Genomic DNA, 26,771 nt, shown 5'->3' with positions numbered 1-26,771 from the left:
CAAGTTGTTCATACCATATGATGTTCTGTGTAACTCTCCTAAACCGCATAATACGGGGATAGATGTGGAGAATAGGGTAAAGGACAAAAAAAAAAAAAAAAAAAGAACTGAAAAATCACTGTAGACATAACGGTGTCTAACTTGGCTCAATGTACAGTGCCTTGAAAAAGTATTCATACCCCCCTTAAAATTTTCTACATTTTGTCATGTTGCAACCAAAACGTAAATGTATTTTATGTGATAGACCAACACAAAGCGGCACATAATTGTGAAGTGAAAGGAAAATGATAAATGGTTTTCTACATTTTTTACAAACAAATATGTGCAAAGTGTGGCGTGTATTTGTATTCAGCCCCCTTTACTCTGATACCTCTAAGTATAATCCAGTGGAACCAATTGCCTTCTGAAGTCACTTAATTAGTAGTGAGGTTTGTTAGAGAACTTTAGTGAACAAACCGCATCACGAAGGCCAAGGAACACACCAGACAGGTCAGGGATAAATATGTAGCAAAGTTTAAAGCAGCGTTAGATTATAAAAAAAAAAATTATATATCCCATGCTTTGAACATCTCACGGAGCATCATCCATCATCAGAAAATGAAAAGAGTATGGCACAACTGCAAATCTACCATGACATGGCCGTCCCCCTAAACTGACAGGCCGGGCAAGGAGAGCATTAATAAGAGAAGCAGCCATGAGGCCTATTGTAACTCTAGAGGAGCTGCAGAGATCCACAGCTCAGGTGGGAGAATTTGTCCACAGGACAACTATTAATAGTGTGCTCCTTAAATCTGGCCTTTAGGGAAGAGTGGCAAGAAGAAAACCATTGTTGAAGGAAAGCAAAAAGAAGTCCCCTTTGCAGTTTGTGAGAAGCCATGTGGGGGACATAGCAAACATGTGGAGGAAGGTGCTCTGGTCAGATTAGACCAAAATTAAACTTGTGTGGCTTAAAACTAACAGTGCACATCACCCTGAACACACCACCGTGAAACATGGTGGTGGCAGCATCATGTTGAGCGGATGCTTTTTTTCAGCAGGGATAAGGAAGCGGGTCAGAGTTGATGGGAAGATGGATGGAGCCAAATACAGGGCAATCTTAGAGGAAAACCTGTTAAAGTCTGCAAAAGACTTGGGACGAAGGTTTACCTTCCAGCAGAGAAATTACCCTATACATACAACCAGAGCTACAATGGAATGGTTTAGATCAAAGCATATTCATGTGTTAGAATGACCCAGTTAAAGTCCAGACTTAAATCTGTGGCAAGACTTGAAAATTGCTGTTTACAGGTGCTCTTCATCCAATCTGACAGAGCTTGAGCTATTTTGCAAAGAAGAATGGGCAAAAATGTCACTCTCTAAATGTGCAAAGCTGGTAGAAACATCCCCAAAAAGACTTGCAGCTACAATTGCAGTGCAAGGTGGTTCTACGAAGTATTGACTCAGTGGGCTGAATATAAATGCACGCCACACTTTTCACATATTTATTTGTAAAAATTTTGAAAACCATTTATTATTTTCCTTCCACTTCCCAATTATGAGACACTTTGTGTTGGTCTATCATATAAAATCTTAATAAAATACATTTACATTTTTGGTTGTAACCTGACACAATGTGGAAAATTTCAAGGGGTATGAATAATTTTTCAAGGCACTGTACATGATAACATTGCTCCTATGCACATAGCCTGATTCTATCCAAGTACATGTTGCATCCTACATTCATGTTTATAATACTCGTATTGTAAATATAGATTTGACATCATTCTATTTGTAAATACTTATATTTTTTACGCATTTTGGATTCCAATCTTTTTAGATTATGTGTTCTTTTATGTTTTTAACAAAACCGAGCCCCCACGAAGGGGAATAGTAGACAGACACTTGGGTACAAATTCCCTTAATAGGGTAACCATCATAGCGAAGACAAAGCATTCATTTAGGGTAAAGAAGAGAAATACTGCTTACATCTCAATAATTGTTAGAACAGAGCAAAGAGCAGGTTTAAATTAGGTTAACTCTCATTTTGGACATTCTCGTCTGCTGTCTCACTCAACCAAGTGTCAAAACGGAAACAAGTTACCAGAAAATAGAATTACTACTTAGTTAACCAGGAAGGAAGAAGGCGGCGGCAGGGGAAGGGGGAGACGAGAAAAAGGATTAGAGAGAAAGGACTGAAACAGGAAAGATGTGTTTAAAATCCCCAGATCACAATAAACTCTCTCCAGTTACCGCAGCCATGACAGTCACCAGTGGAGACTCTCTCCTAGTCATCCAAAACTATGACCTATATAGGGCAATGCAGAAGGTAATCTCTGCCCCCGACAGTTGGTTCACCACTGTCGCCCCACACACACTATATACTTCCTTTAAGAAATACAGTGAAAAGGTTTGCATGTGTTTAGTAGAAAAGAGTATGCTATTAATAATTCTTAGTTTCTCCCTTAAAATGCATGGCTTTCACCAGGTCAGTGTAATTGATCCTCTTTTAATTTCTTTAGCTTACTGCTAGCAACTTTAGAATTAACTCCCTAAGTACGGTTAGCAACAAAACGAATCAGATAATATAACTGTAAGATCTATTTACGCCTGAGTAACTTGAAGCTCCAAAATACTCCGCTTTCAAAATCCCATGTGTTTCAAAGATGACTCCTCAAGAATCAAAAGCTACATGTGATACTTTTGAGGCAGATGTTGGCCCCAGAGAGTGCCTGAAAACGCTTGCATCAAGTGCTTCTTAGGCATATCTTAGGCATTTTTGAGACATTACATAGGTTGAAAAAAAGATAAGTCCACCTAGTTCAACCAAAAATAACTACAATCCATACAATGACCAGAATTTCTTAAATTTTGTCAACTTTTTAATCTTTTGGACAAAACATTGACAGGATGCTGAATATTCCTGATCTGTTCAAAAATAATTAAAACTTAAAAAAATAAAATTAAAACAAAAAAGCAATGATATGAAGTAACCCACAGTAACAAACACTCCTGAAGGTGACTGTAAAAGCTTTCACAGCAGGAATTCTTGGAATCTTGGGCTGACAGATAACACTGCAGAAGGCAAGACCCTGACCTATTACTTTATTAAATTCTGCATTTTGTAGATGCAATGGAGATGCTCTTTAAATGCTTCGTATTAGTCTGCTTCTGGAAACCCTTAAAAAGGTTTTTACCAGTTACATAGTCAGGTTGAAAAAAGACACAAGTCCATCTGGCCCAACCAATAAAAATAAAAAAACAGTAAAGAAAACCCAACCATACAATCCCATATACACAATCCTATACCCGCAGTTGATCCAGGGGAAGGCGAAAAACCCCAGCAAAGCATGATCCAATTTTGTTACAGCAGTGGAAAAAATTCCCTCCTGATCCTCCGAGAGGCAATCGGATATTCACTGGATCAACTTTAGCTATAAATGTTAGTACCCAGTGATGATATTGAACCGGCCAGAACCACCTCCACATTTTCACAGCTCTTACTGTGAAGAAACCATTCCGTATTTGGAGATTACGTCTAGAGGAAAAGAGATTTCGAGTGCCCCCTTGTCCTTTGTCATGACCTCAAAGTAAAAAATTCAACACCAAGTTCACTATATGGACCCCTTACTTGTTTATACATGTTGATCATATTCCCCCCTTAATCCCCTTTTCTCAGTTCCTCTAATCTTTCTTCATAGCTGAGCTCCTCCATGTCTCTTTTCAGTTTGGTTGCCCTTCTCTTCACTTTCTCCAGTTCCCCGATTTGTGAACTGGTGCCCAAAACTGAACTGCATATTCCAGATGAGGGCTTACTAATGATTTGTACAGGGGCAAAATGATATCTCTCTCTCTGGAGTCAATACCTCTGTTAATACAAGAATGCATGCTTTTTTGAAGCTTAGGATATACCGAAACCCCCAGATCCTTCTCTGCTATTGTCCTTCCTGTTATGTATGATGCATGCATATTCTTAGCACCCAAGTGCATAACTTTACATTTATCATTATTAAACCTCATTTGCCACATAGTTGCCTAATTAAACAGTGCATTGAGTTGGAGACCTCATGTAAGACCTCCTTAAGAACTGGTCTCCTCCTCCTAGTGCTTTCCATTGGCTAAAACAAAACCACTTGTGTAAAGACTTTAAGATTGTAAGCTCTAACGAGCAGGGCCCACTGAAGCCTTCTGTATTGAATTGCATTGTAACTGTACTGTCTGCCCTCATTTTTAAAGCGCTGTGTACACTGTGTGCGCTATTTAAATAATGTATAATAATATTCATTAACAAAAAAAAAAAAAAAGTGTAAGACCCATTTAAGGCATACTTTAGCAGATCTGAATTGAAGGCAAATGGGGAAAAAAAAGGTCTGTATCTATGAACCAGAAGGGGCTTTCCTTCCTGTGTTCATGTCAGTTGTGATGATGCAGTGGTGAGAAATGGCTGAATCCCAGTGATCATAAAGCAGGGTGCAAATGATAAATATTGAGGAGTGTCTATTCTAGGATATTGGTTAATGGTCATAATAGCAGCTTTAGAAATAGAGAAAAATTAGTAATCGGTCATATTTAGAAATAGTGCAGTAAGAAAGTATAGAAACGTTGTTCAGATTTTCCTACAGTTCTTTAATAAGAGGTCATCTGTCTCTTGCTTTGGAAGATGATTGTTTGGTGCTACTTTGGTTTTTGCCATTGCTGCTTAATACAAGGTTTTCTTGGACATTGTATCCTGTTCGAGGCTATGTTTAGTTGTTGTGCCAATAAGGAATGTCCAAAAACACTTTATATATTGAAGACCGAGTAGCAGCATGGCCATTGTATTGTATATGTTGAACAATAAATGAGCTGTTGATGATGTAAACTAAGCATTTCATTTTTTTTTTTTTTTTTTTTTTTAGTATTTTTTATTTTGTATGTTTGCCATATTTTTATTATTTAATCTGTTTTTGGTATATTAAGGCTTCTTTCACACGGGCGCTCCATTTTTTTTCGTCCGTTCAGTCACTTTTTTTTTTTTTTTTTTTTTTTTTAGGGACACTGATAACACTTGTCATCCGGTCCGTATGTCCGCATATCATCCCATCCGTTTGCGGATGATATACGGACATAATGTATGTCTATGGGATTGCGGATGTCCGATTTTGCGTCCTTTCCGTTTTTTAAACGGAAGAAAAATAGGGTTCTGTTCCATTTTAAAAAAGGAAACAGAATTGAAAGGACGCAAATCGGATGTCAGCAGATGGTCATCCACTGACATCCACAATCCCATTGACATGCATTATGTCTGTATATCACCCACAAACGGATGGGGTGATATACGGACATACGGAACGCCCGTGTGAAAGAGGCCTAAGGTTCTGCAATTTTATTGTTCTTTCTCAGTTTTTCTGTATCCTTACCTCTTGCTACCTGCCTTTTACATACTATTCCCATATCATTGTTTTAGCACTGACTTATTACATCTATCTTTGTATTTTATTTTTAGGGTTCAATCCCCGACTTTTTGCCCTCTCCATAAGTGGCTTTTTATTGTTTTGCTTTGCTGGCCAATTGAGTAGGTAAGTGTATTACACATGATTTTTCTTTTTCCTTTAAAGCGGAAGTATACTTCGCTTTTTAGCTTTTACCTACAGGTAAGCCTATAAAATTAATATCTCCTAAACCTGCACTCTGAAGGTCCGGCGGACCTTCAGAGCTGAAGGTCCGGCGGACCTTCAGAGCCCCTTGTCAGAAAGTGAACTTGCAAGTGCATGCACAGGAGTGATGTCATCGTGGCTCCAGCCACTCACAGCGACGGAGCAGCCGAACCCGGAAGAGGCGCTGAGGGAACATGACAGCTCCATTCGTGGTGTCCAGGCGACCGTGTGGGGGCTTCCTTCTAAGGTAAGTATTTCATAATGTGCTAGTGTGCTATGCATACTAGCACATTATGCCATTGTCTTGCAGGATTTTCTTTTTGTACTTGGGATACTACCACTTTAAGTGACCCATTCATCATGTGGTCACTTACAATAAATAAAAACTCTCATGTAAAAGAGTCACTATACTTGCCTTTTCAGTGACATATACGTACTAAAACAGCCTGTGGCTGCTCTCCAACAACTTCAGGTATTCAACCGGTTGAACGGGTCAAATACCTGATCTCCCTACTGCATTTAGTGGTTTCTCCTGCCAGCTCAAACAGCACTGGAGCCAGCCGGAGAAGCATATATCCATATACCCAGAAATACTTGTTGCATCCAGAGGGCAGTGAAGCGGTATCCTTACAAGACACAGACTGCCAGAATGGTTAGCATACTGTAGTTTTTACAACAAAAAAAAAAAACCTTGTGGTGGCAGGATCACACTAAACAAACAAGAATACAAAACACACAGAAAACAGGGCCTCTAACCACTTCTGGACCGGAAGGTTTTCCCCCTTAAAAACCAGGCCATTTTTTGTGATACGGAACTGCGCTACTTTACCTGGCAATTGCCAAAATTGTCGTTCCCCCCCCCCCCCCCCCCCCCCCAGAAATAGAGCTTTCTTTTGGTAGTATTTGATCACCTCTGCGGTTTTTATTTTTTGCGCTATAAACAAAAAACACAGCGACAATTTTGAAAAAAAAAAAAACATGTTTTACTTTCTGCTATAAAACACAGCCAATGAAAAATTTTAAAAATCAAATATTTTAATTAGTTTAGGCCAATATGTATTCTTCCCCAATAAGTGTATATTGATTGGGTTGCGCAAAAGTTATAACGTCTACAAAAGATGCAATATTTTTATAGAATTTTTTTTTTATTTTTTTTTACTAGTAATGGTGGCAATTAGCGATTTTTAGAAGGACTGCGACATTGCTGGCGGATAAATTGGACATCTAACTGACACTTTTTGGGGACCAGTGACACCAATACAGTGATCAGTGCTAAAAAGAAATGCATGATCACTGCACGAATGGCACTGGCAGAGAAGGGGTTAACATCATGGGCGATCAAAGGGTTAAATGTGTCCCTAGGGGGTGCTTACTAACTGTGAGGGGTTGCACTGATTGGGGGAAGACCGAGATCGGTGTTAGTGCTAATCAGGAACACAAGATCATACATTTTGTCCCTTTGCAGATTGGCCATCTGCCTCTCCCGGGGATGATCACCTGGGGCCAGCAGACCTGCTGATTGACATCCCCTCTAGCGAATCACAGCCCAATCATGCCTCCCGTGGCGCGATCACGTCATCTAGTGGCTACGTATGTCATTTCGCGCAATAGAGCCACACTGCCGCAGTAAATGCATGATGGGCAGTCGGCAAGCAATTAAACTTTTGACTTGCTTTTCCTTTTTTTTTTTTTTTTTTTTTTTTTTTTAAGAATGTGTCCTTTTTTAGTTTATTAAAATCGCTTGTGAGTGGCATGTCATACTACGCAAAAACAGCTGATAAAATTGGAACCTACAGAATTTACAATGGTTCTCTGGCTATGGTGATTGTACATCTCAGTTTGCATGATTGAGAATGATGTGTGCAATGTACTTGAGTGTTATAAACTCTGTTCACATTTCTCTGTACATGTTATCCCACCCCACTTTTGTTAAATTGATAAAAATATATTGAGTGCAAATAGCTTGTGAGTGGATTTCTTTATTTTCTCATTTGTTTTTCTAGGACCGCTGCAGCTTTCTATGTTGCTGGCATAACATTTGGTGTGGCAGCTTCCCCTTTGTTACTTTTAATCATACTGAAAAGATTCATTTCAAAGGTATGTTTGACACATTTTGTGTTAATAAAGAACTAGATACTTTAATTTTGGACCATGCAGTGTAGTTTTCATGGTATAAAAAAATGTTTTTTTTTTTTATTTTTTTTTACTTCCTTAAAGTAGGGAGGAATTATCTGGCAGTTGTGTGAAGTGCTGTTTTTTATCTCCTTTCACCAGAATGCTCAAATACTTTTTTCCACGTGTAGTTACATAATGGTTCATTTCTCTTTCGTTCGTTGATGGACACAGCTCCAGAGTCTTCGTAACCATTGGGTTATGCTGCCACCTACAGGAGTAGGACACTAGGCAGGAAAAAGCTTTACCATGCCTATGGGGCGGGCCCAGGAGATATATTCCCACACTCTGCTATAGGCATTGTTTTTTTCTGCCTAGTCAGGAGTAGGGACCTAGTTCCTTGCTGGGATCTCTGGTCCTAGCATTTTTTTTCCTTTTTTAAATGAAATGTTTTCCTCTTTCATTTTCTGTTCCTGTGAGAACTACAATCAACTGCTGGACTGGGCGACGGACTGGATATTCTAGATCCTTAAGGTCTCCCTAGTCCAGCCAGCAAGCGCGCGCAGGCCTCATCTCCGCGCTAGGTCAGCCGCAACATAATCCCACTGGACAGGGGCTGGACTGCAAGTTAAATGTCTCGCGAGTAAGCATACGACCTGGTCGCGGCCTGAGTTGCAGTGTTCCTCCTGGCCGACAGCACCCCCATTCCAGTGGAGAGGTGTTTTTGCGGGTTTTGGGGTGGACGTGGGCCCTCCTTTGGGCGGTGGGACCCCTGGGTTCCCCTACTTCTCCCCAGCCCTCAAGGATCACCATGGGTCTTCTGTATCCTCTTTTTTTTTTTTTTATATTTATAATTTTATTTAGAATTTTCAGAGGAAAAAAGAAAGAACATTACAGAATATATGACTCCTTAATAAGTAAATAGCTTACAAAAACATCAACCACATCATTTTTCTCATCACCTAGGTCTAATAAAGACCTCTAGAGATTCCCGACTCATTAATATATAATCCTTTGTCAAACATTCAGCTAGGACAAGATATTGTTAGGTCATCAAGTCTCCATCTCTATTCCCGCTCATTTAATCCTTACCTCTCTTTGCTTCCTTATACTTTAATTTGAATAACCTAGCCTTTAATCTTGTCTTAATTTCCCCTTCTTCTTCTGTCTGTTCATTCCCTTCCTTTTCTATATTACCCCCCCCACTCTCTCTCCTCATTCATACCCACTGTCCACACCCCACATACACAACAACAACAAAAAAAAAAAAAGGGGGACCCAAAAAAATTAAAAAAAAAATTCTCCTTCCCTCTCTCCCCTCTCCCCCCCTCTCAAAGAGTGACAAAGAACCCCTCCCCTCTCATACATCTCCTACACTCTGAGATGGGGGCCCCAGTAATTGTTTGCCCGCATCTGAGGATATGAATAAATTCCATGTTCTCCATGTTTTTTTGTATTGTTCCTGTTTATGTTGTGAGGAAAACACGAGATCCTCCATTTTATTAATATGTTCTAATTTTCTAGCCCAATCGAACACCGTTGGCGCTTGTCTATTTCTCCAGTGTTGGGGTATACATGCTCTTGCGGCATTCATCATGTGTGGCAGTACTGATCTTGCATATTTCCTCTCTGACTGGTCTGATATCTGCAGGAGGCAGAAGGCAGCTTCTTCCTTGATTTTATAGTCTGTTACTTTTTGGACTATATCACCAATCTCTGACCAAAATTTCTTTATCTCTGGACAGTTCCAGAAGATATGATATATTGTGCCTTCCCCTTCTCCGCATCTCCAGCACCTATCCGATTCTTGAATGTACCACTTATGCAATTTATCTGGTGTGTTATACCACCTAGTTAGGATTTTATAATTTATTTCCTGCATTTTCGTGCATTTAGTTGGTCTAAATATTGCCCTAAACATTCTTTGCTTCTGTGTGTCCGTTATATCCATATTTAGATCCACTTTCCATTTTTCCAACCATTTCAGATTCGGCTGGACCAATGGGGTGTTCAACATTCTATATAGAATCGACAATGGGCGGTATACACCTCCTGTTTTCTCACATAGTTTTTCAAAGTGTGTCAATGGTTTTTTAAATTTTTCCGGCTCCGGCAGCGACTCTAAAAAGTGTCGCAGTTGCAATGCCTCCCATAAGAGTAGCCTATATGGACCCTCCTCATATATTAGTCTACCGATTGAAGGCCATATCTGCTGGCTTGTAAAATTTTTGATGCCGTCTTGTCCTGTTTCCCACAGTTTTTTAAAATGCTGTCTTCCTAAACCTGGGGTAAATTTAGGGTTTCCCAAGATCGGATATAATGGGGATTCCATTGAGGTTAAATTTTGTCTCAGGGTCTGATGAAACCCTATTCTTATTGTATTTCCCAGCAGGGGATGTAACTTCAAGGGTTTAGGAAGCGTCTTATAGCACCAGATTGCCCTCTTTAATGAGACCGCCGTTTGTGCTTGTTCCATTTGGACCCATCTTTTCGATTCCCAATGGTGCCACCAGTCCAATATTCTATTTAAATGGATGGCGTGGTAGTATCTACGCAGGTCGGGTATAGCCAACCCACCCATGTTTTTGGGGAGTGTTAACGTATTGCGTGCTATACGTGGTTTTTTACCCGCCCAGATGTATCCACTAATCACACCCTGGATATTTTTGAAGAAACTATTAGGAATTTTGACTGGGAGCGCTCTCATGATATATAAGTATTTTGGCAGGATGTTCATTTTGATTAAATTTCCTCTCCCAAACCATGACTGGAGGCCTCCCCTCCATTGTTCCAAAGTTTTCTTTGTCTCTCCAATCAAAGGGGTGAAGTTTAGTTCATAGATCTGGGCTAAATTAGCGGGCATATACATCCCTAGATATTTCACTGCTTTCTCTACCCACGAGAATCCAAAGTTGCTCTTTATTCTATCTTTATTTGTTTGTGACATTCCCACTCCCATTGCTTCAGATTTCCTATAGTTTATTTTGAAATTTGATAACTCTCCATATTGTTTAATTTCCTCTAGAAGTACTGGTAGCGAAATTTCTGGTTCCGTCAGAGTAAACAGTAAGTCGTCTGCATACGCTGCAGTCTTGTATTGTTCCCTACCTACTGTGATTCCTTTTATGTCCTGATTCATTCGAACTTTATTCAAGAAGGGCTCTAATGTCAGCACAAACAACAGGGGAGATAGTGGGCAACCCTGTCTTGTGCCATTTTTTATACTAAGAGGTTCCGACAACACACCATTTGCCTTCACTCTTGCGGTTGGGTTGGAGTAAACCCTAGTTATTCTTTCCCGCATTATTTCGCCTACTCCTATATACTTGAGCACCGACTGCATAAAGGTCCATTCAACTCTGTCGAAGGCCTTTTCTGCATCGGTGCTCAGTATGATGCATGGTAGTTCTTCTTTGGTGGCTATATGAATTAAGTTGAGAACTCTTGTAGTGCTGTCTTTTGCTTCCCTCGCCACCATGAAGCCCACTTGGTCTAAGTGTATTATTTTAGGGAGTACCTTTGCCATCCTTGCCGCTAAGATTTTTGTGAAAATTTTTAGGTCCGTATTTAAGAGCGAAATAGGCCTATAACTTCCGCAATTTGAGGGGTCTTTACCCTCTTTTAAGATTAGCGTTATATACGCCATTAATGTATCCCTAGGTAGCGTCCCCTCTATTCCTCTCTCATTAAACAGTCTCTCCATGTATGGTCCCAGAATGGGGGCCAATACATGGAAATACTGTATTGTCAAGCCATCAGGGCCTGGTGCTTTACCACTTTTCATACTTTTTATGGCCTGATCTATTTCCGTCTGCGAGATGTGCCTTTCCAAGTCATCCTTATCTTCTTCAGAAAGTTTCGGTAGACCTGATTGTGCCATATAGTCGTCCATTTCCTTTTGCGATTTTCCTATTTCCGGTAAATTATATAGTAATGAGTAAAAATTCCTAAATTCTTCCGTTATTTGATCAGGCAATATTTTTTTAACTCCTTCTGGGGATAGAACTTGTGGTATATATGATCTTACTTTTTGATTGTGGACAGATCTTGCTAAGACTTTACCGCATTTATTCCCTGATTCGTATGTGATTTTCTTTGATACTTGTATCGCGACTTTCGCTTTATAGTGCATCAAATCAAGTATCTGCTTTCTTACTAGAGTCAGTTCACCTATTGCTATATTTGCCTTTTTCTTTTTGTGTTCTGTTTCCATTATTTTGAGCTTATCTAGTAATCCTAGCAATTGTTTATTTCTTTCCCTTTTTATTCTTGCGCCATGCTTAATTAGAATTCCCCTTATCACCGACTTATGTGCCTCCCACAGCGTGCCTATCGCACAGCCAGGTAGATCGTTAAGATCAAAGTAATCCTTAAGTTCTTTTTGTACCTCTGACCTTACTTCCTCTATCTGTAACAGACTTTCATTTAATTTCCAAAATCTTTGTTTAGTTGATTTAACTGTGGAAATATTGTAGACCATTGACACCATTGCATGGTCTGACCATGAGATGTTGTCAATGTCGGTGTGTATCGCCGCCCGGAGATGCGCATGTGGTACTAGAAAGAAATCTATTCTCGAGTAGGTCTCATGCGGATGTGAGAAAAATGTGAACTCTTTTTCGGTTGGGTGCTGGAGACGCCATACATCTATCAGTTGTTCCTTATATATATTCTTCCTCATCCGCCGACACATCGCTTCTGAGGAAGTATGTTTAGTTTTAGAGGTATCAGCCACGGGAGACAGCGGTGTATTGAAATCTCCTCCCACTATCACTTGACCTTGAGTAAATTCTCTAAGTATGTTTAATGTTTTGGCAACAAATCTATCTTGTTGCTTGTTAGGGGAGTATAAGGTTGCCAATGTCATCTGTGTTTCTCCTATTTTCCCTTTTAGGAAGAGATATCTACCGCTGTCATCGCATAGCTTCTCCTCCATCTGCCATGGTGTCTTACTGTCAATTAATATTGATACCCCTCTTGATTTTGATTGTGTGTAAGTTGAATGATATATGTATGGAAATGCATTATTTTTTAAGTATGGTAAATTCCCTGATCTAAAATGCGTCTCTTGTATAAACGCTATATTCGCCTTAACTCTTTTGAGTTCTGATAATAATATTCGCCTTTTTTCGGGCGTATTTAGGCCCTTTGCATTAATTGAAACAATCTTTATATTCTCCATTTTAACCCTATCAAATTATATAAGTGGAGACTACAGATCGTGGGAGAAGGAAGAGAAAAAAAAAAAAAAGAAAAAACCCCCCCAAAAATCTCACAACCTACTATCAGCAGTCACTCACTCAATCTCTTGTCCACACACCTCACACTAATCCAATCACTCCTATGCCCTTCCCTGTGGATCCTACCCTGCCGGTTGGAGCAAAAAAGCTCTTCCCGGTCGGATCCCCAGGTCGGATTTTTAAATCCTTCCAACACACGGCATTTTACTGCCACCTGTGTGTTCTAAACTTTTTACAGGGAATTCTGAGGTCATACCCTCTGTCCCCGCATTCTCCCTCCCTATTTTTACTTATAGGCTTTTATTTCTCTATCTCCACTGCCCATCCTTTCTTCCTCTACCCCTCTAGCCTCTGGTTTTCTGTGCCCTTGAGATACTCCCCTCCTGAAGCTTTATGAATATTTTAAGAGCCTTGATATCTAACAATAGCTTCCCCTTTACAACACACCGATAAAGACAGGGGCAAAAAAACAAAAAAAAACTCAGCTTGCCCCAATAACGTATAGAATTCCCATTCCCCTTAAAACTTAGTTAACTCTATTTAATAGGGGCTATTGTGCCCCACATTAACACCGTACCATATATAATGAAAAAATAAATAAATAAATAATTTAGGGCTGCCAAATACGACCCACTTTGTGCTCCCTTGTATGGGGTATTACACCCTTTAATTTCCTTGTGCACAGCAACGCAGAAAAAAAAAAAAATTGAATTTTGGGGTCGCCAGTAACGACCTACTTTGTGATCCCTTGTATGGGGTATTTAAACCCTTTAATTGCATTGTACAAAAAAAAAAAAAAAAAAGGGGTAATTATTAAAAACTGGAGGAGTGGGGGGTCAGTGCAGAGAATGACATATCCCCTATATGGTTTTCACCTTTAGCCTTACTGGCCCACTCTTATTTCCTCATTGTAATACTGGGTTTCTCTGACCCCCCTTCCCTGCTAATTTCTACTGCTCTTCAGGGTCTATAGATGAGGGGAGGGGGTTTGGGGTCTTAGGTCTCTAATGCATCCTTCAATTTCTATTAGTATGTTCTATATTTAATTCAATACTTCCCAGAGAAAAAAAAAAAAAAACCCCTAAATACAACATTCAAGTGTCAGTGTATATTACACCCAAACTTCACCGTGAAGAAAAAAAAAAAAAAAGAAAACCAGTGCAAAAGTTACCCTTAACCCTTTACCGCTTCTACCAAAACTTCCGTGCCTTATTTCAATCGGGTAAGTTAAACCCCTACGTTCCACTATAGTCTTCGTGGGAGGGGAAACAAAAGAAAAAAAATGATTACAACCTCCTTTCCATTAAAACCCCGATAAGTGACTTCATTCAGTAGGGGGGATTATGCCCCTAATTTCCACTGTGCTTTTAGTGCAAGAAAAAAAAAAAAAGGGGGAGCCCACCACCTCTCCACAGGTTGTGCAGAGAGGGGCTTAGATGTGGAGGTCTTATCCCCTCATCCCCGGCCCCTCCCGTATACCAACAGGATTGCATCCTTCTTCATCTTTATTAACCTCCAAATCCCCTCGGAAAACCCAAACCCCCCCATCCCCAATGTAATGCCCCTAGACTTTAATCCCTACCCTCCCTCCTCCCCCCTATCTCCCAAGGTTGTGTTAGCTCTCTGCGTACATTTCCCTCGATTTCCCCCAGCCAGTTTGGGGTCTCTATCGCCGGTACCCCCAGAAAGTCAAAAAAAGCCTCCCTGTCTTGAAATTTACGCATTGTGAAGAAACGACCATCCCTATTAAATGTTACTGTAAAGGGGAACCCCCATCTATAAGTACATCCCTTTTGCTTAGCCAATTCCAAAATGGGTTTCAGCATGGCTCTTCTCTTTAGGGTCCCTTTGGAGATATCTGAGAAAACCTGTATGGTCATTCCTTCCATTTTCCACACTCTGGTGTCCCTGGCCGATCTCAGTATCAGTTCTTTTTGGGTGTAGTAGTGTAGTTTGCAGATTACATCCCTTGGCCTTTCCTGATCTCTCTTCATTTGGCCGGGAACCCTATGTATTCTGTCAAACTCGATTTTACCCGGATAACTTGCCCCTAAAATATCCTTGAATAGATTATTTACTGATCCTTCCAACTGTGTATTTTTGAGTGTTTCTGTTAGGCCTCGGATTCTTAAATTATTGCGACGGCTTCGATTTTCCATATCTTCAATCTGTAGCTGTAGCCTAGCCTCTTTTTCTCCCTGTTGTTCTGCATTCCTCTCCAGGACTGTTAGCCGTTCCTTTTATTGCAACAATTTCTGCATCCTCTTTTCTTTGATTAGTGGATAGTGCTTGGATCTCATTTTTAATAAGCTGGATTTCCTTTTTATGTGTCTCCTCTACCCGGTTCACTAGCTGTTCCATGTCCTTTTTAGTTGGGAGCGAACTAATCATGGCTCTGAATTCCGCCATTTGCGCTGCCCATTCAGCATTCGGGGAGGGTGTAATCTGTTCTTTCTGGGATTTAAAGTTGTGAACCGGGGCTCTGTCCTCTAGGGGTGATGTGGCCCTTGATTCTATGATATCACTAGAGTCCCAATCTGTCTGGGTGTCTCCTGGCTCCGCCATGCTGCTTACTGTTGTAGTTATAAGGCTGGTAGAGAGGAATTTCCTTATCTCTCCTTCTGATTTCCCTTGTGTTTTCCCGGTGTTTTTTTTGACCTTCCGTTTTTTTGTGAGAGTCATACTAACTCCCTATCCTATGAGAGCCAGTGGTGTGGTTTGGAGTTAACTGGGCCCTCCGGTCTCCCTTGGTCTTCTGGGGTACTCTAAAATATGGAGGCTGGAGGTATATAGGATTGGATAAAGTCCCAGCTCCACTTTATCACTCCTCCACCTCTTTGATAACCTTCCTCCTTTGCTCTCCCACAATCTTCTGCTGGTGGGGGGACTTGATTTATGTTTCCTATTTCACCATTTACCTCCTCATCTGTCCCCTTCCAGCTTATATCCCCAATATGACCGTATGCCTGTGTGATACCAATATGTCTCTAACAGTCAATTATTGCTGGTACATATGGGTTGAATAGGAAAAGTGGAAAGTATTCACTCACGCTTTGTGCATGCAGTCTCTTCACCGTTATTGCTTTTCTGGGGATCCGGTGTTTATATGTATCCGTTCCTCACCGGCTCCCTTTTCCATGCCGTGTGGTCGGGAGATTTGGGAGTGCGGGCAGGCTCCCACAGCTGCCCCCTTCCTTCACTTTCACCCACCTGCCGGCAAACTTCCTCGTGGGGGCCACTGCGTAAGTTCCCTTCCAGGTTCCTGTTGCTCTCGGCTGGTATTCGTGACGGGGAGAGTGTTAGCACCCCAGCTCCGCTGACCGTATACCCGGTCGTCAGACGGGAAGCCCCGTAGCCACCGACTGTCTTTTAGTCTGCCTGGTGCTGCCCCTCCCTGGTCACGCCGCCCCACACCTCCGGGAGGCGTCCGCCGACTGCCCTCCTCTCACAGCCCCGGTCTCAGTCTGACAGCTGGCGTGTGGTCTGCAGCGGGAGCAGGTATCTGTCCGGGTCTCTGCAGTCTCACCCGGTCATACAGTTCGGCTGTCGGGGGTGATGAGAAGCGGGTCCGCGGCTTTCCTTTCTCACCGCCGCCCAGCGTGCAGTTCTCCCGCTCGGTTCTCGGATGGGCTCCATGTTAGGGAGGGAGTTTTCCCGCGAGGCACCCAGAGCACAGCCTCACATGACCACTTCCGGGTCCGCCCCCCGAGCTTCTGTATCCTCTTAACCCCCTCCCTGGAGCTTGTGAGCTGGCTTTTGCCATGTGCTCTGAAGAGGGCTTACTTTGGGGTTGCTGCTGGCCGGTTTTCTCTGGGCGCACACTGGGGGGTTACAACAGGTGGATAGTGACCTGGGTAGGGGGTTGCTGTGTTTGGGCTGGGGGGAGCGGATGGGCTCACATGCGCGGATCTGTTCTACATCTCAAACTGTGCCGACAAGGTTCCATTAACCTTTACCGATGCAGTTGGCTGTTTATATAGTGTTTTAATCCACTGAATCATCCTTGGACCCAAACCAATCTCTTCTATTGTATTCATCATGAATTCCCATTCTACCCTGTCAAACGCTTTTTCAGCATCTATTGGCGAGTAGCGCTGGCGACCCATGACTTCCCCTTTTTTACATTAAGAGCAGAGTTCTTATCCCATTATCCTTTCCTTCTCCCCTGGTATAAATCCCGTTTGATCTGCATGTATCCATTTGGGCATCAATTCTTTTAATCTGGTGGCTAAAACTTTTGCGTATAATGTTGTATCTGCATTTAATAATGCTATAGGTCTTTAGCTAGAACACAAAGTTGCATCCTTTCCTTCTTTTGGCAGGCCTGTAGTGACTCTTTCCTCACCCCTTTCCTTCTCCTAATCCATTCCTATATAAGCATCATTTAGAAATTAATTGTTCTTTAAATATCTTATAATATCTAATCGTGAACCCACCTGGCCCTGGGCTTTTTCCTGTTGATGTATTTTATAATGCTCATTCAATTTCTTCTTTTGTTATTAGTTCTTCTAATAACTGCAGTTTTTCCTCTGATTCTTTAGGTAGTTTTGCATCTCTAATATATTCCTGTATTTTTTTTCATTCTAATTAATTCTACTTCCTCAAGCTATTTTTGTCCTATGGAGTGCAGGGAACTATAATATTTTTGGAAGATTTCTGTGATTTTTGATAAGTATACCATCTTCCCTTGCGCATTTTATGTTTTTGCAATTAAATGAATTGATTTTTTATTTTTTAGGGCTCTTGCTAAATATTTCCCGGGCCTTTTTCCCCATTTATATCTATTTTTAGCTACTCTATTAAATACCATTCTTGTTTCCTGTTCCTTTTTAACTCTTTTAATTATTCTCTTTTTAGATCTAAGGCGTGTAATATTTCTACATCTCATGTTTTTTTATGTGTTTGTTCTAATTCGTATATTTCTTTTACTAGACCTCTTATTTTAGTTCCCTCCTTTTTTTTTTTTTTTTTTTTTTTTTTTTTTTTTTTTTTGCTCCTATAGAAATCAAAACACCTCTTAAATAAGCCTTATGTGCTTCCCATATTGTGGCTACTGATATTCCTGGGGTTTCATTGAGCTTAAAGTATAGTTGTAATTCTTCTTTTATTTTACCTACTACTTCATTCTCTTGTATCAGTTCCTCACTCAGAGGTCCACACTAGCGCGACTTATCAGGCGACTTGTCAGCCTGACAAGTCACGCTCCCTCACGGTCCATTGACCGCTACAGGACCCATTCTAATAGGAGCGACACAAGTCGCTCCGACTTAGAAAAAGGGTCCTGTGCTACTTCGGGTGACCTCGGAGCAACTTGCATAGACTTCCATTATGTGAAGTCCTTGCGAGTCGCTCCAAAGTCATGGTGCATGGCAATTCACAAGTCGCCCCCGAAGTAGTACAGAGTCGTGTCGCCTTAGTGTGAACCGACTCTTAACCTCCAGTTGTTTACCTTATGTTGAGTTTCCACTATTTTCAGCTGGGGCATGATCCGATAGAGATATTATTTCTATAGATGTTTTAACTACTGAATCCAACAGTCTATGGTCTACCATGATGTAGTTCAATCTAGAGTATGTCCCATGCACTGGGGAGTAAAGTGTGTATTCCTTTACACCTGAATGTTGTGCACACCATACAGCCAGCAGCTGGGCTTGATACAATTCCCTCTTAACCCTCCTCAGTTGATGGCTTTCCTTCCCCAGTGCATGTGACATACTATCTACATGTGGATCCATACAAAAATGTAGTTCTCCAGCCAGTATCACCATACCTTTTTTAAATTCCAATAACTTTCCCACCACCTTCTTCAGGTATCGAGTCGGGTTTTTATTTGGGCAATATATGTTCACCTAGGTAAATTCCTTCCCCTGAATCTTTCCCCCCAGGAACATATATCTCTCTTCGGGATATACTAATCTCTCATCCAGGGAGAATTTTATCACTTTTGCAAAGCCTATTGCAAAGCCTTTTGCTTTTTTAGTTGTGGAATCTCCATAATACCATATCAGATGGTCTTTTGAATACAATCTAACATTTACATCATGGGTTATGTGTGTCTCCTGTAAAAAAAAATTACACTTGCAGAACGTTGTTTAACTTCTTTAAGAACCTTAAGTATCTTTGTTGGGGTATTTAATCCTCTAACATTATACGTTAAAATATTTATTGACATTGTCTCTCTTTCTCCTTCCCCATTGCAACCTTCACTTGACTCTTCGTCTATTTTCTTTTTGAATTGAGTCCCTAGACTAACGTAATTCCTAAAATTAGAGTGGAGTGCGTTTAGTATGGAGAATGAAAGAAAACATCATTAATAGGGAGACTCTTCTACTTATGGTAAAATATACTACCCCCCCTTCCCCCCCCCTATTCCCTTCACCCCCCCTTACCTTCCCCCCATCCCCACTCTCCCACCCTCCCTCCTCCTGCCCCCCTTACTTCAGTAAGGGGGGCTTTTGACCTCTCATTGGTCATTAAGTGGACAGGTACCTCCTCCATCTAGGTCTTCTCTACCTGTCTACTCTTGGGCTGGGGTGAAACTCAATCCACGGTACCTACCAATGTCCTCCCTCCCTTCTTCGTTATGAGATGGCTCCAAACCCTGCAGGTGCCCACCAGGTATCCAGGGATCCCTCCTCCTTATTACCAACTTTACTTTCCCTTTCTGACTATATCTATTCTTTCTCAGGCTAAATGTCCTTATTTCATTGTCTCTTTAAGCTCACTTCTATTTCTTCTTTGGGACCAGTTGCCATTGTTCAGCGTCCAGTGGTGGGCCTTCTCTTCTTCTATTTGATCAACCAGGAATATCTATCATCGGTAATTCCAATTTTTTACAGAAATCTTGTAACTCCTCTGGGAATCTCAGTGTTACTGAATGTCCATTTTTCCGGCATACTAGGCATGCTTGAAATCCCTAATTATACTGAATATCATGTTCTCGCATTTGGTCCAGCAGTGCTTTTAAGACCCTTCTTCTTTCCAATGTTCTACGTGATAGGTCTAAAAAAATCTGAAGGATTGACTCTGTACTTAAGTGGCGGTTTGCCTCTCATCGTTCCCCACATTTGTGCCTTTTCTTCATAATTATGAAACCTTACTATTACGTCTCTTGGAACATCCTTTTGTGCTCTTCTAACGCTGTGGGCGCTTTCTATTTTTAAGACTTCTGTTATTGGTCTACCATGAAGTGGGTTAAAAATGTTTTTCATTATTTCTACTAGATCTTCTCCTTGTGATGTTTCTGGTAGGCCTCTTATTCTCAGGTTTTTTTTCTTCTATCTCGATTTTCTGGGTCTTCAAGTCTATACTCCAAATTCCTTTGCTTTGTTTGTAATAAGTCCATCTCCTCTCTTAATTCCCTCATTAAATGAGAATGCGTATCCAGCCTCTTTTCTGTATCCTCCATTCTTGTTAGTAACTGACCCAAGTTGTTATGTAACTTTGACAGATCTGTCTTCAAGGAGAGTTTTAGTTTACAAAACATGGTTGCCATTTCCAATATTGTAGGCATTTGGGCTTCGGGATAATTTTCATCATCCAGATCTATTTTTGGTTGGTTGGGTGTGTTCTTCTCTGTCGGTCTCTTTTCTTTGACATTTTTGTTACTCCCTGTTGTATGTTTACCTCAAGCTCCTAATTGACTTTCAGAAGCCAACTTGTCCATGTTCCCTTTATAGGACATGTATTTTTTTATAGTCCCAGAGCTGTTGCTAACTCTAGGTGATTTTGCTGTTCCGCCACCTCTTCCAGTTTTGCCCCTCATCCTGACTATCTCCTTTTATGTCTTTCAATTGTATAGTCACAAGTTAATATCCACTTTATATCTGCAGTCTGTGTTCTGTGTAACTTACATGAAATGACAAGCAACAAAACACAGGTAACAGTTCAAGCAGAATGAGGAGGTGACTCACCACTCCTGCATAGGGGCAGCTCTTCAGATAGTGACACTCCTTCTTTCTTTTCTGCACCTGTTTCTCTTTTTCGGGTTTAGGGTGTCCACTTATTGTCTTGCAGTCTTGTGTGGTGCTATGTTGTTTATCCGCTTCTGCCTTCCACCCTCGTCCGCTTTCATCTGGCTGTCAGTTCCCTCTGAGAACAACTGAGTATAGCCAAGAGCCTCCGAGCGTGTTCACCTCCTGTCACTTCCTCTCGGGCTTCCCAGCCTCGCTGGCACGGCCGCCGCTAGAACTCTTACTTCCATCGGCAGGCCCCCCTGACTCGGCTCGGCACCCACTCAAACTGCTGCCTCCACTCGTCGTCCTCCTCCGCTCTCCCTCCACCTCCGCCAAGCAAGGGTTTTCCTGAGGCGGCTCCTTGGCTCCACCAATTTCCTTAGCTCTCTGGCTAATACTGCTTTCCAGCCGTCTCGGGCCAGCCAGCCAGCATTTCAACTCTCAGCAGAAACTCTCTGCCTGCTTCATGCAGAGGTAATTCCCTGGCGTACCTATTACGGGCTCTGTGAAGGTGCTATTATTAACCACTTTCCGACTGCCTAACGATGATTTACGTCGGCAGTCAGCCCCTCACAGGCAAAGTGACGTAGTACTACTTTGCTAGCCTGTGAGGCTCTAGGGAGCGAGCGCGCGCGTGTGAGCAGCGGACCCGATGTCCGCCGGTCACTCGCGATCGTCGTTTACACCGGGAGAAAGGCAGGCGGCTAATGTAAACAAAGCCGCCTGTCATTCTCCCCTGTATAACAGCACAGATCATACGGTCCTGCTATGTAGGGCCGTAGATCTCTGCTGTTGCATCACGAACCTCATCCAATCACAGTTAGAGGCACGCCCCTAGGGACACACTTAACCCCTCCTTCTCAAATAAAGTTAACCCCTTCCCTGCCAGTGTCATTTTTACAGTAACAGTGCATATGTATAGCACTGATTACTATAGTAATGTCACCGGTATCCCCAAAAGTGTCAAAAATGTCAGTCAAGGGTCCGATCTGTCCGTCGCAGTCCCGCAAAAAAAAATCGCAGATCGCCGCCATTACTTATTAAAAAAAAAAACAATAAAAATGACAAAAATCTTTCCCTTAGTAAACGCAATAACTTTTGCGTAAACCAATCAAAATACGCTTTTTGCAATTTTTTTTTTTTACTAAACATATGTAGCAGAAAACAAATTGGCCTAAAATGTTAAAAAATTTTGATTTTTACATTTTTTTGAGGGGGAATTTCATATAAAAAAAATTTGAAAAATATTGTTATTTTTGCAAAATTGTCGCTCTTTTTTTGTTTATAGCGCATGATCAAAAAATCTCACAGGTGATCAAATACCACCAAAAGTTTGTGGGGAAAAAAAGGACGTCAATTTCATTTGGGTACAGCGTCGCACGACCGCGCAATTGTCCGTTAAAGTCACACAGTGCCGAATTGCAAAATAGGCCCTGGTCAGGAAGGGGGTAAAATCTTCCGGGGCTTAAGTGGTTAAGCCCCTTCCCCCAGCTAAACTGGAATTCTGATGCCAACAAACATTTAGAATGAGTTCTGGGTCGATGGCAGAGAGTTGGCAACTTCCAGTATCTCATGGATTTTTTCAGAAAGGTCTATGGATCTAAATTTTTAAAGTGATTGTATACGATCACCTTGTAAAACAATTCATTTAGTTTAAAATAGAAATAAAAGGCAAAAATATTTGTGTATATCTATTTAAAAACATCAATACCTTGTTTTCCCCCTTTTTAGAAGTGATCACATTCCCTCTGTTCAAGAGCTGGAGGGAGGAGCAGCAGCAGTACACTGATCTTCCCAGTGAATGGCTGTGCAGGGGAGGTGTGTTAGGACAGGTCTGGTCATTGGAGGAGAGCAGGCTGAGTTGCCAGCACAGCTGAAGAACTGACTAGACTGTGCTCTCCTGCTTAGCATGCTCAGTTTTTAATAGGAAAGCGGACGGACTGGCAGAAACACCAGGGATTTCACAAAAGGAAGCGATACAAAGAGAACAGGATACTTTTTTATACAAGTACATGGTACAGCAGGCATGTATCGGGAATATGAAATGAGGAAGCACCACATGTGGCTGTGGCGCACTTGTCGACACAAATGAGATGAAGACAAACAGTGAGTAGGCATCGCATCACCTCCTCACCAGGTGTTGATCACCTCTTACAAATGGTCTAAATTGAGTATCTCATTTTTAGTATTGGATACTTATGGTAGAATTTCGGACAAAAAGCTAAATGCACTGAGATGCCTCTTTTGTGCAACTTTTCCCATCTTTGGCTACCCACCCACCAGTGCCACCAAGTTTTTTCAGTAGAGCCCTACTTTAACCTTTTCCCTGCCAGAGCCATTTTTGCATTTTTTGCACACGTTTAAAAAAAATAATTTTAGCCCTGAAGATGATGTAAAACCCCCAAACATTATATATTTCATATCTCTGAATCTCATCTTATATTTATGTATCTGAAAGCAGACACCCCAGATAATAAAATAGTGGTAGTTCCAATTTGAATTAATGTCACACAATATTACCACAAAGGTCTAGAAAATGCAACATTTCTGGAAAAAAAACAGTAAAGTTTTTTAGGACAAACAAAGGCAATAAATTACCCAGATTTTTAGTAAAATATAAAAGACGAGGTTGCGTCAAGTAAATGGATACCGAACATGCCAAACCTAAATTTGTGTGCGCCTGTGAAATGGCCACAATCTTCAGTAGCCTACATTAGCTATAAGTGAAGCTTCAAAAGCCCCCTGTAGGTATCATTTTAGTGTTACGGAGGAGGTCTGGTGCTGGAATTATTGCTGAATTATTACGAGCCCTGGCTGCCCTTGACCCTGTTACTGTTTTTACTGCTTTGGACCACTTGGTAGGTTCTGACAGCAGACTGAAAACATCCCACAAGAGCTACAGTTTTGGAGCTGCTCTGACGTTCGACGTTATAATTCAGCCCAAGTCAAAGACGCGCAAATCCTTGCACTTGCCCATTTTGTTGCTTTTAACACATCAACTTCAGGGACAACATGTTCACTTGCTGCCTAATATAGCCTGCCTGCTTTCAGATGACATTGTAAAAGGATAATCCGTGTGATTTACTTTACCTGTCAGTGGTACTAATGTTATAGCTGATGAATATTTTTTCCCCAGGTTATGGGATACCTAATAAAGATTAATTAAACACAACTGGATTAGGTGGTCGTTTTTTTGCAGAGAGTGCATATGACTATCTGCTTTCCATTATTCTCCACAGGGCTATGCATTTTATGGCCCATTCATAAAATGTGGGGCACAGTGTGGAGCCTTAGATGCCTTATGGAATTTTGTCTGCTTATTTGCAGCAGAGCGCGCTCTGTGACTGCAAGTTCTAAACCTGTGTTTTTTGGGTTTTTTTTTTTTACAATAGTGGTTCAGACTCCTGAAGCTAGTGAGGGGCACTAAGAACACCTGTAAAGCACATCTCTTTGGTTTATAAACACGTGACTTTTGTTTTTGTTGTTAAATCAGTGGGATGGCCGCAGTGCAAAATCTCACTTATAAGGGTATTCATGCCAGTGCTCTGAGTCTTGTAAATTCAGCAAAGTCTGATGAAAACAATGTTTGCAGCACATAAACTTATATCATGTTAGGCTCCGTTCACATACTGGCGTCCCGGATTCCAAATACAGCAAATCGCGGTACGCCCACGCGATTCCCGTCACTTCCAATGGTACCCCAAACGCGGAATCACAGGGGTGTCCCACGATTTGCCGTGATTTGGGATCGCGGGCAGGATCGCAACAATTCTATGACAAAGCAAACATCTGCAGAAGGAGTTCAACTGCAGTTCATATGCACTTGTCAATGAATTGTGACCGATGTCTGAAGCCTCTCAAACTGATGCCATGAACACAGGCTCTAATTATATTTATTTCCAATCTGTCATGACGTGTGTGTCTGTTCTTTGTAAAGTGGAGCACTCTCTAATAGCGCTGCACGATTTATCGTTAAATCTCAATTCACCCCCCTCACAATCTTAAAACGGCATTTCCTTGATTCATACAGAGCAAAGCTGTTCTCTGCTCACTCACAGCTGTCAAAAAAAAAAAAAAAAAAGAGCCTTTTAAGATTGTTAAGGCTGCTAGATAACTACAGTATCTCACAAAAGTGAGTACATCCCTCACATTTTTGTAAATATTTCTTTATATCAATGTAAAGTAGTGAGTGTACAGCTTGTATAACAGTGTAAATTTGCTGTCCCCTCAAAATAACTCAACGCACAACCATTTAATGTCTAATCCGCTGGCAACAAAAGTGAGTACACCCCTAAGTGAAAATGTACAAATTGGGCCCAATCAGCCATTTTCCCTTCCCGGTGTCATGTGACTCGTTAGTGTTACAAGGTCTCAAGTGTGAATGGGGAGCAGATGTGTTAAATTTGGTGTTATCACTCTCACCCTCTCATACTGGTCACTGGAAGTTCATTATGGCACCTCATGGCAAAGAACTCTCTGAGAATCTGAAAAAAATAATTTTTACTCCTACATAAAAATGGCCTTGTCTAAAAGAAGATTGCCAAGACCCTGAAATCTGCAGCACGGTGGCTGCAGACCATACAGCTATTTAACAGGACAGGTTCCACTCAGAACATGCCTCGGCATGGTTGAACAAAGAAGTTAAGTGCACGTGCTCAGCGTCCTATCCAGAGGTTGTCTTTGGGAAATATATGTATGAGTGCTGCCAGCATTGCTGTAGAGGTTGAAGGGGTGAGGGGTCAGCCTGTCAGTGCTCAGAGCATACACCGCACACTGCATCAAAATGGTTTGCATGGCTTTCGTCCCAGAAGGAATCTTCTTCTAAAGATGATGCACAAGAAAGCCCGAAAACAGTTTGCTGAAGACAAACAGACTAAGGACATGGATTACTGGAACCATGTCCTGTGATCTGATGAGATCAAGATAAACTTATTTGGTTCAGATGGTGTCAAGCATGTGTGGCGGCAACCAGGTGAGGAGTACAAAGACAAGTGTGTCTTGCCTACAGTCAAGCATGGTGGTGGGAGTGTCATGGTCTGGGGCTGCATGAGTGCTGCCAGCACTGGGGAGGCAAAGTTCAATGAGGGAACCATGAATGCCAACATGTACTGTGACATACTGAAGCAGAACATGATCCCCTCCCTTCGGAGACTCGGCCGTGGGGCGGTATTCCAACATAGCGACCCCAAACACTCCTCCAAGACAACTGCCTTGCTAAAGAAGCTTGAGGGTAAAGGTGATGGACTGGCCAAGCATGTCTGCAGACCTATTGAACATCTGTGGGGCATCATCAAACGGAAAGGTGGAGGAGCACAAGGTCTCTAACATCCAACAGCTCTGTGATGTCATCATGGAGGACTGGAAGAGGACTCCAGTGGCAACCTGTGAAGCTCTGGTGAACTCCATGCCCAAGAGGGTTAAGGCAGTGCTGAAAAATAAGAGTAGCCACACAAAATATTGACACTTTGGGCCCTATTTGGACATTTGCACTTATTGGTGTACTCCCTTTTGTTGCCAGCGATTTAGACATTAATGGCTGTGTGTTGAGTTATTTTGAGGGGAAAGCAAATTTACACTGTTATAGAAGCTGTACACTCACTACTTTACATTGTAGCAAAGTGTCATTTCTTCAGTGCTGTCACATGAAAAGATATAATAAAATATTTACAAAAATGTGAGGGGTGTGCTCACTTTTGTGAGATACTGTATAAACACAATGTTTTACAATTTATCATTTCATTCTTTTAGATCAAAGGAATGAACTTCTGTCTGGAGATGCCTTCTTCTGACACTTGTTGCTTACAAGTTAAAAACAGTATTCTTTGCTAGAAAACTACTTAGAACCCCCAAAC

General features: G+C 41.5%; 1 protein-coding gene across 1 annotated transcript in view; it reads left to right on the top strand.

Annotated features, from left to right (window-relative positions):
* Positions 1 to 26,771, top strand: part of NEMP2 (nuclear envelope integral membrane protein 2) — an 89,000-nt gene that overhangs the window by 37,342 nt on the left and 24,887 nt on the right. Inside the window, exons 4-5 of the mRNA XM_082260150.1 lie at positions 5,462 to 5,534; positions 7,616 to 7,709. Of these exons, the coding sequence (XP_082116276.1) occupies positions 5,462 to 5,534; positions 7,616 to 7,709 (167 nt within the window). The remainder of the gene's footprint in view (positions 1 to 5,461; positions 5,535 to 7,615; positions 7,710 to 26,771) is intronic.

Source organism: Pelophylax lessonae (assembly GCF_965119305.1).
Source record: "Pelophylax lessonae genome assembly, chromosome: 6".
NCBI classification, from domain to species: Eukaryota; Metazoa; Chordata; class Amphibia; order Anura; family Ranidae; genus Pelophylax; species Pelophylax lessonae.
The sequence above is the reverse complement of the archived record's forward strand: the minus strand, read 5'-3'. Positions and strand labels throughout refer to the sequence as shown.